The 13,676-nt window shown below is 33.8% G+C and overlaps 1 protein-coding gene across 9 annotated transcripts in view; it reads right to left on the reverse strand.

Moving 5' to 3' along the window:
• ASPH (aspartate beta-hydroxylase) overlaps positions 1-13,676 on the reverse strand; it is a 115,598-nt gene that overhangs the window by 52,598 nt on the left and 49,324 nt on the right. For 8 of the 9 annotated variants that reach the window (XM_074881922.1, XM_074881914.1, XM_074881947.1 and 5 more), the window contains 4 exons: positions 13,201-13,239; positions 11,765-11,806; positions 11,614-11,649; positions 10,610-10,657 (listed from right to left, as the gene is read on the reverse strand). In XM_074881922.1, the coding sequence (XP_074738023.1) occupies positions 10,610-10,657; positions 11,614-11,649; positions 11,765-11,806; positions 13,201-13,239 (165 nt within the window). The remainder of the gene's footprint in view (positions 1-10,609; positions 10,658-11,613; positions 11,650-11,764; positions 11,807-13,200; positions 13,240-13,676) is intronic. The other variant, XM_074881889.1, reaches the window with a different exon arrangement.

A 13,676-nucleotide genomic window follows, 5' to 3' on the forward strand; every position in this document is an offset into this window, starting at 1 on the left:
AGATGCTTCAAGTATTGATTATTGCTTCTGTCACAAAATACTTCATAAATTTTCCCCTTGAGATATTCGGTAGACGTTGGTAATACACACAGTGCAAGCTATTTTGCAAGAAAAAAACCTGTTCACTGATTAAAAACTCTTGGGAACACTAGCTTATATATATATATATATATATTTTTCATTAAAATGTAAAAAACATGAAAATCAACCTGGAACCTAGGTCTCATTTTCAGAAGTGACTTGGGGACTTGGAAGCTTTTGTCTTACTTCAACTTTTAAAATAATTGAACCCAGGTGTTTTGAAAACATCGGAATGCACAGGTAAATGTTAACTAAGCACAAGACAATCTGTAATGAAAGACCGACTACATACTGTACCAAAAGCATATATGTGTATATCATGAAGGTGGTACATATGGAGGCAGGCTTGTCCTCTCCTCTTTTTCTCCTCTCTAAACACTTTTTGATCTTGCGCTACTCTGCAATGTTTAAAGCATCTTATCTCACAATTCTAATATTATTATTCTGTTTACAGTTTCATCCCAATAAACTTCCAATATTTCCTCCCAATAAACTTAATAGAGAATACTAAAACAGAGGTCAGGTAGCTTTGTAGTTATTTTCTTCTCTAACATACACTCTTTCATTTTGAGGTATTCTTATACATAGAAAAAACATTTTCTTTAATTTCCAAGTCAGTTAGAGACATCTTGTCAGAATACTCAATCTTCACAGTTTTTTAAACCGACTGCTTAGAAGCATTATATTGTGAATGAAATACACCATGTAAAAATGTTGAAAACCATCTTTTTTCATGAAGAAACTGGGTTATGCGCACACATGAAATCAAACCATTTCACATTCTAATTTCACCCTTTACTACAAGCTGACAACTGCTACTACTGAACATGTGGACGTGACTTTTATATTCAGCACAAGGCAGAATGAGTATTAACTTGATTATGGTATGGTAAATTAAATAAATATGGTCACATTGAAAGTCATTCACCTCTTCAATTATGTCACAAAAACCAGATTGTCTATTAAATTGAAAGAAATTACAAAAAAGATTGATAGAGTCAGTTATGTACTATGGGATAACTTGGAGAAGGAATATTATTACCATAACAGTATATTAATGAAAGTGCTGTCCAATACTTGTTAAAATACTAGCTTTTTTGTTGTTATTTTTTTGGACACACCACAATAAAAAACCCAGTCATGTCCATGTGTATGTCATCAGAAATATCGTATTTTAAAAAGAGCAGTAACATAGTTCCAGGTGAGACACAGAATAGTTTATATAGTCATATTTCTATTATATTTACCAACTCAAAGCACATGAACAACTCTTTACAGGATAGTGAACCATGATACAGCATGCTATTTAGCCACCCATTTTCCCCTGTATCTTTTCCCTTATCAGCAACACTGATAATCTCACATGACCTCTTCTCTCTTAACTCCCTCTAGGTCACTCAGTGATCCCCTTCCACACATCTTGAACATTCATGTTATTTCTACAACTTCTTTTCCATCACAGGAAGAACAAGCTATGAACTCATCACTCTAAAGCCTGCTCCTATCTCCCATTTCTTGTCCAGCTTCACATTTCTTTATTACTGAGGCTCACGCAACATATAACCTACAGATCTCTATACCCATTAATGCACTAGGATCAATTATGTAACTCTCCCTCAGACTTTTTTCAACCTGTATTCTGCTAAATTAGCTGCCATTGATTTCACCACAGCCTCTCCAATGATCTTTAAATACTCCAGCTTCTCCTTCTATGTAGCTGCTTTTGAAATTCATCACAACTTGATCTTGTTAGCTCTGAAGATCTTTTTTCTCTCAGCTCTCACCATACTTAACTAAGAATTGACTTCAGCATCATATTCAGCACATAATGCTTTGTTCCCTCCACACTGATCCCTAGATTACTTTGATGGTACAAATGGTTTTAATTAAGCTATTTCTGATAAAGGTTTAAAAATGTCCTGTCTCAAAGACAAGGATACAATCGTAAATCTTGAGACTATTTTGTCATCAACTTAAACCAATTGTAGCTCAAACAGAAAGTAAATGTCTTAGCTCTTCAAACCACTCTCATCCTTTACTCAGTTTCTCTATTTCCAGCAAAACAAATCTAGATCAAAATCACAGACAAAACTGTTTTGATCTATCTCTACAGGCTAGGACTGCCATCACCATGTAATGTATGCACCAGGTATTCCCAAGAAGGTTTCTACTATAAAGAAAAAAATTATTTTTCATATTACAATGTGTGTAAATATTTGTGAATGCATGTGACAATGACCCAAATCACAACTCAAAATTTGTTTCAAACCTTGTAGATTTGACATGAATCCAAATCAACACTATAAATGTACAATACAATTTGCTATTTACATATATATAATTTTTGAAACACATACAATTACACAATGATATTCAGTAAAAACACGACATGTTTCAGTATCTTTCCTATATCCAATCTTACCCATTTTCTTTACTTCTTAGAAAGAGGTGCCATGATATTACACCTTTTGAATTATTCAGAATGTGAAAAAGTCACTTAAAATTGTAGTAAATTTTCAGTAATAACATAAAACTTTAGTATCCCACTCTTATTTAAGTTTTGCTTTCCTTACTGGTATTTCTTCCTGCGATTTCCAAAAAAAACCAACTGAACCCAAGATTTCATAGAATTGTGGAGTTAGCAAGAAGCAACATAGCAATGTGAAAATACAAAGAAAGTGTAATCTTTTTGACTTTTTCTTAAACTACAGTTCTTTATTCAGCAATATAACATCATAAAAATTTGGAGGTGTTTGAAAACTGAAAGGTCAAGGAAGATTTTTGTTTTCAAACAGAGAACTGTACAGACACAACAACCTTGTTAGATTTCTGATTTAAACTACAGACCATGAACTAGACTATTTCTCTGTGAAAGGTAAATATCATACTTGCCTCATGTTTGTTAAAGAGTCATATCTCATCCATTTTATATTATGAATAGAAGTTAAGTATCATGGGCAAAATTCAGGCCAAACTGATTGCAGAATAGCTAATACTCCAATTACACAATACTCCAATTATATTTCTATAATAAACAACTTCAGAAGACACAGACCTTAATGTAATGCCCATTTCCTTCACATAATACCATCCAGAAATAAAAATTACTTCTGCTTGCTAGATTTCTTCCTCCTTGTAAATACTTTCAAATATATATTTTATATATTAAAAATTATTACTTTGAAAAATAATAACACTAATTAGTGGCTGAGAGAAATATTTATCCCCATAGTTAATATCTACCACATTTGGGAAATAATGACACTAGAAAGACAAAGATATTCTTCTGTGTTTTATTGCAGCCAAACATTAAAACAGATTAAATATACATTTTTTAATAGTCTGCTTGACCTTGCTCAGCTTGGCATATTTCTGTAAACATGAAGCACATAAAATCACATACCCAGGTACAAAATACTTAAAATTTGATCACAGCATAATACACTCTCACAGTCCCACAATTCTAGGAATAGGCTGCCACTGTTATATAAAAAGTTCTCCATTCACCACTCTAAAATTATTCCCAAGCTTCCTCATAAAATATGGCTTTGTAAAAATTATTGCTCTGCAATTCACAATCACAGGTAATTTTACTAGTACATCCCATCCCAAACTGCATCACAGTCTAAGAGTATTATTGCTTTCCTGAAAAGTCTGAAGAAATCACTTTGGGACATCTGTGTTTGTTCATCAGATGTAACACTCACTTACATGGAGTCTTACTGAAATCCCAAACAAAAAAAGGCAAGCATATATGATGCCCTTTTCACTATAAATGTAAGCAACTAAAAACCTGACTTCAAAACAGTGTCACAGAAATTTAACATCTCCCTGTCAAACAAAAGGTAACCATTGTTAGGGTTACCAAATTGATTTTTCTTCTTAAAAACTTATCTTATTGTATTTCTTCTAAGCTCCCATATCAGGCTTGGCAACTTCCTAAAATCACAGAAATTATTCCTGAGCCAAAAAGGAACACACGCAAAATGCTGAAGAATAAAATATGTCTTCATAATTGTGGAACAGCAGCACAGAACAGGTAAAAAGTACACCTGATATACTAAAATTCTAAATCACTCGAAGTTTAAATTTCAGACGTACCATTTAAAAGAGCGTTTACGATCACAGGTCTTAAATTTTGATATCCTTTTTTTCTTAAGATTGAATTTTTAAAGTTTGGGGTTTTTTTAAAAAAAATTAAATTGAAAATAAAATTTACAAGTCAAGGATTTATGCAAATTTGACTTATTCTAAATAATTCACTTAATATAAAGCTTACTAAACCCAGCTTTGAGATCGTTATATTGGTAGGCAAACCAGAAGAATTCTACTGAGCTCTACCTGATTCTGGCAACTCAGCTTTGCTGCAATCTACACTGACTCCCTGCCAGGCTATTATGTAGTTTCTAGGCTTTTTTGCTTTAAAAAAACCCAAATGTACATAAATAAAGAGTTCTAATTCACACCTAAAGGGTTTCTGAAAAAAGTAATTTAGTAATCTGCCCTTTTATTAATATGAATTAAACATACATTTTGTATCTTGTTAGATTATTTTAAAAATCACCTGAAATTTATGTAGTGTAACTGTTGACATAACATCAGTGCAAAGAGATATAAGTCAAACTTCACAGCATAGTGTGCGCCTGATTAGTGTTTTCGATAAAATGCAGTTAGGCTGTATGCTGTATCAGCAGTTATAAAACATTTAAAAATTCATAATATTATATGTTTCATTTGACCAAACTGCTCTGTACATACTGTATGAATCCACAACAAAAGATATATATTAAAATCTGAAAAAATGTACTTGCTGCTACGTTATAAATAGATTAACAATTGCTTGAACAGCACATATGAAATGCAGCTCAAAGTTGCAACTCTGTCACAAACACAGAAGAAAAATAATGAATTCACTAAACTTGACCAAGAAAAAAAAAATCAGACAAGAATGTAAATTAAACATCCAAGTGTTAAAAAAGCTTACTAAAATGACAGTTGGCTACAACCCATTTACAATATCTTAGTGTTTGTTCCCCAAACCCTGAACTGCTTGGTAATTACATCATAAGATCTATTACAAGCATCTGCTCCCCTTTTGTAGCGTATGGTTAGGGCTGGTCCTCCTGATGTAGGGACTTTTCTTTTGAAGCTCTAAGTATCTGAAAAAATAAGGGGAAATCTATATTAAAGGACCAACCAAAACACAACTTACTCTAAAACAAAACAAAAAAAAAATCTTAAATGCTAAAAAATGCAACTTTGTATAACACTAGTTAATTTGAGAAAGCTATAATTTCTAGGAGCTATCATAGTGAATATACACAAAGTTGCTGTATAAGGTGGGAAATGTAAACTTTTAAATATTTATCTAAGCAGCATTTTTTTTTCTCATCATATGGCACTTCATTTACCTTGTAAAGGAAATCTAGGCCATGTCACAAATACATTAAAACAAATTTATCTTTTTTTTTTAAAAAAAAAAAGTCAAGGACACATACAGTTGGAAAAGAGGAGCCAGGGAATCAGGAAGGGTCGAAGTTGTAAAGTGGAAACCTCTCTAAACATAAGGGATTTCAGCAGTTGGTAAAATAAATGCGGGGTTATAAAAATGTCAAGGATACAAGATGAAAGGGAGGGAAGGGGAAACAACGCTTAAATATTTTAAATCTGAACATATACAAGAGGGATCAAAATTCAAATACAAAGAGTAAATGTATCCCAAAAAACTGTAATGTCTCCCTTAAAATACACGTCTCCAACAAGCATCACTCAACCACAACCACTGCAATTTATGTACAGTGTAAAACAGGGTTAGCCAAACATCCTACATCAGTAATATTTCAAGTTGGCCTATCATACCACTCAAGTGCATTAGTTTACAGAAACACAGCCTACAACTGTAGTTAAAATAACTTACTGCTGGAAAGTAACATTGGTAATAGTTTTAGAAGTAAATGTGGAGAATTGGAAAACAGTACATACAGATACCTAAAGATGCAGTTGCCTACTGTTATTTGTTTTGTGATATGCCCTTAAGGTAGCAAAAAACTTTTGACTTGCACTCCAGCATATTCAAATCCGACACCTGATTTCTTCACTGGTTGTATGAGAACGTTCCTGACAACTAAATTAATCCTCTGAACTGTCTCTTGTTTTCTTTCCAAAACAAGTAAGTTCCTATGTTTCAGATAAAAGTCAAACAACTACTCCTAACCTTATTACAAACCAATACCATGCTTTAAATGAAGTTGCATGAATTTATACTACCTGAGAATAAGGACTCTATAGTGACATTTCTGAGTATCTTTTACAATAACTGAAGTTATGTTTATTACATAGATAAATCTTTTATATATGTAAAGAGTGCACATGAGAACACATAGGTGTTCTTCATTCAGAAGAGAGTTCTTGAGTCTCTAGTACAATGAACTTTAATATTATTATTGCTGAAATAACAGGAAATACTAGCTTTGAATGCCTGATGAAATGAAATCGCATGAACAAAGGAGAAAAGACTTCTGACAACAAAAACCTCCCATACTGAATCCTCTACCACAAATTAAATAAAATAAAATCCTTGGAAAATGTGAGAATAGTGTTGCCTTCAAACTGAAATTTTCACATCCAAAAAAGGCAGGTAAAAATACTTAATAGTGTTTAATAATGTTTATTCCTGGTCAGTAGTTTATTTATGTCCCATTTCTTTTCTCAATTTTCAGAGACGCAATGTGAATTCTACTTTAGGTGCTGACACAATCAGCTTTTTACCAAAACTGATAAACAATAGTTCTTCTGCCTTCAAAGTGGTTTCCACATAACTACGCAAATTACTGAAGGTTCTTGAGTACACTGTTGCAGATTTTGTGCTGATCAATTTATTTTCCTTTTCTACTTCCTAAAGGAAGAATCATATACATGGTACCACTTCTAATAGTTACTCGTGTGCTTAATAACTGAATAAATAATTTTTGATTGATTCTCTCACTTTTTTCCCCATGAAGGGAAAAAGAAAATATTTGCTCCTTCCAGTGCTGCTATTATTATTTCCACAAGATATACCTGGATAGAGCTAACAAGCCCTTGTCAGCTAACATACCTAACATACCCTAATCTCATGATTTAAGAAGTGTGTTGCACTAGTTTTGAAAACAACTGAAGTTAAAAACAATAAATCTAAAAAACCTTTTGAAAGGATCAAAAATAAATACTATTTCAATAAAATATAACTTGTTTTATTCTAACAGTGTTTAAAAACAGTATGAACTCTCTTCATATCACAATAAAATGAGAGTGGACAACTAGGTTCAATTCCACCATCTTATTTGAAAGTCCACCTGCAGCTAAAGAAGCGATTGTCCCTTTGTACTTGGCATTGGTGAGACCTCACCTGTGTTCACTATCCCTCACCACAAGAAAGACATTGAGGTCCTGGAGCGTGTCCAGAGAAGGGCAACGAAGCTGGTGAAGGGTCTAGAGCACAAGTCTTATGAGGAGCAGCTGAGGGAACTGGGGTTGTTTAGCCTGCGGAAAAGGAGGGTCAGGGGAAACCTTACTGCTCTCTACAACTACCTGAAAGGAGGTTGTAGCGGGGTAAGTGTCAGTCTCTTTTCTCATGTAGCAAATGATAGGACAAGAGGAAACAGCCTCAAGTTGTACCAGGGGAGGTTTAGACTGGATATTAGGAAAAATTTCTGCATCGAAAGGGTTGTTAAGCATTGGAACAGGCTGCCCAGGGAAGTGGTTGTGTCACCATCCCTGGAGGTATTTAAAAGATGTTAGACATGCTTAGGGACATGTTTTAGTGGCGGACTTGGCAGTGTTGGTTTTACAGTTGGACTGGATGATGTCTTTTCCAACCTAAATGATTCTATGATTCTAAACAAAATATTCGGAAAACCATCCACAACTGTACAATACACAAGATTTTTTTTTTTGTGAAGGTAGGAAATTAATTTACTGCTGCAAGATAGATACATTAATTACAGCACAAAAAGTAACAGAAATATGGTCCACAAAACCAAAAGATTTCAAGTTGGTACTTGGATTCCGAATTTAGCTTTAAAATACTGTATGTAAGTCAAGAGATCATCTCAATATCCTCATATCAATACAACTGACACTGTGCAGTGGAATTATCTACTGTTGAAATTTTGCAGTAGTTCTGTAAGGGCCTTTTTGTTATTTTAACTCTAAGCAGCTACATTTTCTAAGAGAAAACATCTTTTCTTGTTCTGCAGTTCCAACTTAAAGCACAACAATCCAACTGAACACTACCTTTGCTGAACTTCTTGCCTATGCTGTCAAAGGTAACTACTGCTTTTTCCTACTTTGATTACAAGCTTTGGTTAAAAAAAATTTCATATTCATTATGAAACAAAACATTTTTAGATAAGGCATCTATTAATGAACACCTGTGGCTTCAAACATTTCAACACACCATGTGGCTGTTATGATAAACAGGTCAGAAAGACGTCACAGACAACAGTTATGTATTGATGTGAGTATTTCAAACCACCTCAGTTAAGGTTCAACATGTAAATTAAAACATGAACTAAACCATGCCTCCAATCTGTACTGGGCAACCACAAAGACCTCCCATGTTTTTTCACTTCTCTGGATGCTTTTGGTATGCCCAAGAACCAAGTTTCCTTTCCTGCAAGGAAAACCAAAACCCCACAGAACTACCTGGGCACCACACCACGTAAGAGCTTCTGCATATTGCAAAGATTAACTAACCCACAAAGGTGCTCAGGTTAATGAGAACAAAACAATAATACAGCTCTCCAGGCTCCTGGATTGCAGGTTCTGTGATTTACTGCACAGAGATACAACCCAGTGTTTCACTCAATACAACTACTTTGTTACAAAGAACAAACTAGCAACTTGTAACAATTAAGTCCAAAAAGCAGATTAAATGTAACAATATGCAATCTTCAAATTTAGAAGAAATGGTTTTGGTAAACTCTGTGTTGACTACTGTCAGGCAACAGATGGAAGAGCTGGAAGTGCTCTTGTTCTTAAAATCAGTTATGTCAAGAAAAATGTGATGGCATGACAAAATAGTCCTGCTTCCAGATCAGTGCCCAAAGAGTGCGTCACAGTCGGATTCCAATAGATCTGACTGATACACAGAGAAGTGACAGTATCACCACACATGATCAGTTACTCTAGAAAGGAAGCATGCACATATTTTGAGCCCTGAAATTTTATATTTCCCTTAACAGCAAAATTTTCTAGGTCTGTCTCAAATAATTAAAATCAAAGTTGTAAATTAAAACTGTTCAGTTTTATTTGGACTGCTTCTATATAACCCAGTAATTATTACTAGCATTTATCCAGTACAAGACAAAAACTATTTCTTAAAAAACAGGAAGTAACTTTAAATGACAATAATGATATCCCTTCACTCCTCTTCACAAAGTAATTTGTTTGCAAACTTTCCATGTAGCTATAGCTTCTTTTTTTGGGAAAAAAACCCAAACATTTAAGATTAACTCACCCACTAAATCATAATTTGAATAATCCTCATCTTGAACAGGCATTTATGCAAGTCAAAATTGTACAAACAATTCAAACTGGACAGTTCTCTAAACATTTACAAAAAGGTGAATATTTTTCCCTTATGCTCAAAAGAGTGACCTATCAACAGTGCTCTGTAATACTACTTTTGCAGAAGTAAGATGCAAATTTTCCTCAGCTGAATTTTTCCAGTGGAAGTATTAGTACTTTAGTAGGCCAATGAATAAACTGCAGGATTGTATAGTTTCAAAAATGATACTTAAAAATTCTGAAATTGTACTAGCCAAAGCACAAATCTCCCACAGTTTCACATGCTACTACAGCTTGGGCTTAGAAAACATTCATATACTTACTATGTTCTCAGTTGTAATTGTGAAATATTTTACTTCAAAATTCAGTTCTTTTTAATTTCATATGTATGTTTAAATTAGACATGTCACATGGGACCAAGTGCTATTACTAAAGGTAATAGCAAGTGCTATAGAATGAAGGTTGCATGAATAGAGAGGTATGTGCATGGAGGGAGTCAGCCTCACCGGAAAAGAACTGAGAATAGCCAGGATGCTGGCTGCAGACGGTAAACAGAATCAAAGAGAGGGAAATAAATTCTCTGAGTTGGAAAGCCCATAGGTAAAATACTCAAAGCTGGGGAGACATTCCACTTTATTTTCTTTCTTTTTACATATACTCTCTTTCTTGAGTATGCACTACTGACTAGCTTCCCATGACCTAATATGGCCATTTTTATTGCTGTAAGTTTTTCTGAACTGGGAGCACTCTCAGCTTCTAAACTGAAGAGTACTCTGTAAGCTACTAAAATATTGTCATTAAAACCTCAAGAATCAAACGACACAGTTGTTTATCCTTGTAAGAAAAAAGCTGCAGAAAAAGTTACGAATGTTGGGGTTTTTTTTTTTCAGTATAGAATTCTATTCTATGACATATATCATTCTCATTTTTTGATTTTTTTTTTAAAGTAGCAAACTTATGCAAAAGATAATATACAAACCTGATTGCTCTGGTTCAGTGGCCACATCTTCTGTATGCTTACTTTCTACTGTAACAAAGAAAATAAGTGTTGAAAGTTACACACAGTATGTTCACAATTTTGTTTTTATTCCCCATCAGCCACCCAATCAAGTTAGTATCAAACAAAAAGGAAGACAAACTGCCGAACAACCAACTAAGTTAACTTAAGAGTAGAAAAAAGGTACTGAATATATTTCATGTCCAAAAGTTTAGCTCCTCTTTGTTACTGACTTCCAGTGCTATTACACCCCCTAAAAGTGATTTTGTTTACAATTGTTATTTGTGTAAAACAATAATGTTTTTTTCCCCATTTAATTATATTAGAACACATTTTTCAAATGGAAAACCTAAATAAATATAGCCTCAAATCCTATACACATGTCATGTCATGTCTGGAAAAAAATCTTGCTTAATTATATTTTTACCTTCTCAGAGCAAGTCTTTGAATTACATTTGACCCAGTAGTCATTTAAAATTCTCTGACACCAGCACAAGAAACAAAAATTTACAACTGAATCTTTTTTAGTAGTAATGCGAGACATTAACATAATCCATTCCTCAAATTGAAGCTCGTAAGTACTTCATAAGATGTCATGAAGTTCAACAAGGCCAAATGTAAGGTCCTGCACCTGGGTCAGGACAATCTCCAGTATCAGTACAGACTGGGGGATGAAGAGCTTGAGAGCAGCCCTTGGTTATAAGGAAGAAGTTCTTCACTGTGAGGGTGGTGAGACACTGGCACAGGTTGCCCAGAGAAGTTGTGGATGCCCCATCCCTGAAAGTGTTCAACGTCAGGCTGGATGGGGCTTTGAGCAACCTGATCTAGTGGAAGGTGTAGGGGTTGGACCAGATGATCTTTAAAGCTAAACTGTTCTATGATTCTATATAGCACATTTCTCTGGTTCAATTTTTGTTTTTTAATTATATTAACAAATAAAAATGGAAGAAAAAATGTTTTCTTTCACAAACTATAAAAACTCATACCTGACAGCTCTTTATCAGTATCTTCAATAATTTCATCTATAAGAGAAAGTATAAAAAGTATATAATCAGCGGTTGTTGTTTTTTAACATTGGATTTCAAAATGCATATATTTCATCAAACCACTTTAAGGTCACAATTACAAAATATATACCTGGCTCTGTGGCTTCATTCACCTCCTCCAGGTCCTCACCAGCTAAGAAAACATTAAATTCAGAGCAATAATGAAGTCAAGCCCTCAACTGATGAAACTTACATACAACACAGAAGAATACAGCTAGCACACCATGTTTAACTGTGAACAAACAGGAAATTTGATGAATTTGAGGGAAATAAGAAATTACTTCTTAAATTTTCTTTCCCTGTTTCACTAAAGAGTTGCTGTATTCATTAGGTAAATATTTCAAAATTGCACCTTTTGAACAGATGTTGTTTGGATTAAGACCCAGTAACTTTAAAAACTGAAATTTTAAAAACACTCCTTAATCTTTCTAAGCATAATCAGTATCCCCACTTTCACCTTTTGCAGCATTGACTCCATCTGCTACACACATTAAAAAACAAACCAAAAAACCCTACAAACTTCTACTTTAAAAGTCTTTTTGTTTGGATAAATGTGCAATGCCTTGGTGGGTCCTACTCCCATTCCTGAGCACAATGAGCAAGTTCAACTTAAATTATGGATTCCACAGAAGAATAAATTATTTTTATTTTCTTTCAATATAGCACCTTTTAACTCATTTGACTGTCCTCTTAAGCTTATGATCGCAAATGTGACAAAAGAGATACTTACAATTTATTTACACTAGAGAATTTCTTGACTTCATTCTAAACTAAATAATTGTGCATTTTTCAATCTGCTGTCTCAGTTGACTCTCAAAAGAGCTGGTATTCCAAGACAACAAAAGTATATGGGACCCAGAGAGAAGACTGCAAACAGACAATTTTTTAACCACTTCTGCTAACTAGACAAAGACACTAGCAAAAAGTAAGCATCAAAACCAAACTAGTATAAACAGCCTGTAAATTTTGAATGATCTTAAGCACTGGGTAGAAGGTTATGAGTAAGGCTCACAGCGGGCAGCAAAGCTGAGTGTCTATGCTGAACTACTGTCTTCCAGATGTCCACAAAAAGCCTCATATGTCCCACTTTCTGTCACTTGAGACCCCAGGTGACTTGAGACCTTAAAGATGAATCCTTGAGGATGGTATAATTAAAAGGTGTCCCAGTTCATAGTCAAAAAACTAACTTCATAACTACACAGACTGTAACTCACTTTTGCCATAATTGGCAATATACCATGATTGAAGATCACACAGATTACATATTTCAGTGTATTTAAACAGCAGGATTAATTATTTTTATACTAAATTTTCCAAAACATTTCTCTGATTTTGAAAAGCATTTATATTCCAAATAACATTTATTTACAGGTATTTCTACTTTAATTACATACAAAACAAAGATTTTCTAATATGTTCCATATATATAAATATATATACATGGGGTGATGTGTGTGGGAGTATACATACACCCCACACACATACACACACACACACACATATACATACATATATATATGTATATACCTGTATCTTCAGTCTCAGTCTGCTTTTCATGTTTTGGTTCTGAAAGGAAAGAAAAATAAAGTTCCTGGATGGTTCCTATGCACAAAGTACCCTAAAAATTTGGTTAAGCATCCAGTTCATTTCTTTACTGATAAATGCAAAACTCTCAAAGAGTTCCTCCAGTTTTGGGGCCTGAATAGATATGTGAACCTTTACTGGAGCTTGTATTAGAAATTCCAGACATAAACCAAATACCAAATTGAACATAATGCTGAAATTTCAAGCATTTCTCTCTACACAGATGAAATACTGAAAACTACGATGACAACAAGAAAGCTATCATTCTGTACAATTATAATAATTCACCTACATTCCTAATCTTTGAGAAAAGAGCCAGTTTAATTTTTGTAACTCTGAAGAAGAAATAGGTTAAGAATATTTATTACTTCAGGTAATGTCTGAAAGCAGACAAAATGCTATCCATTAATTGTCTAAAT

This window comes from Strix uralensis, chromosome 1 (genome assembly GCF_047716275.1).
Source record: "Strix uralensis isolate ZFMK-TIS-50842 chromosome 1, bStrUra1, whole genome shotgun sequence".
Taxonomy (NCBI): Eukaryota; Metazoa; Chordata; class Aves; order Strigiformes; family Strigidae; genus Strix; species Strix uralensis.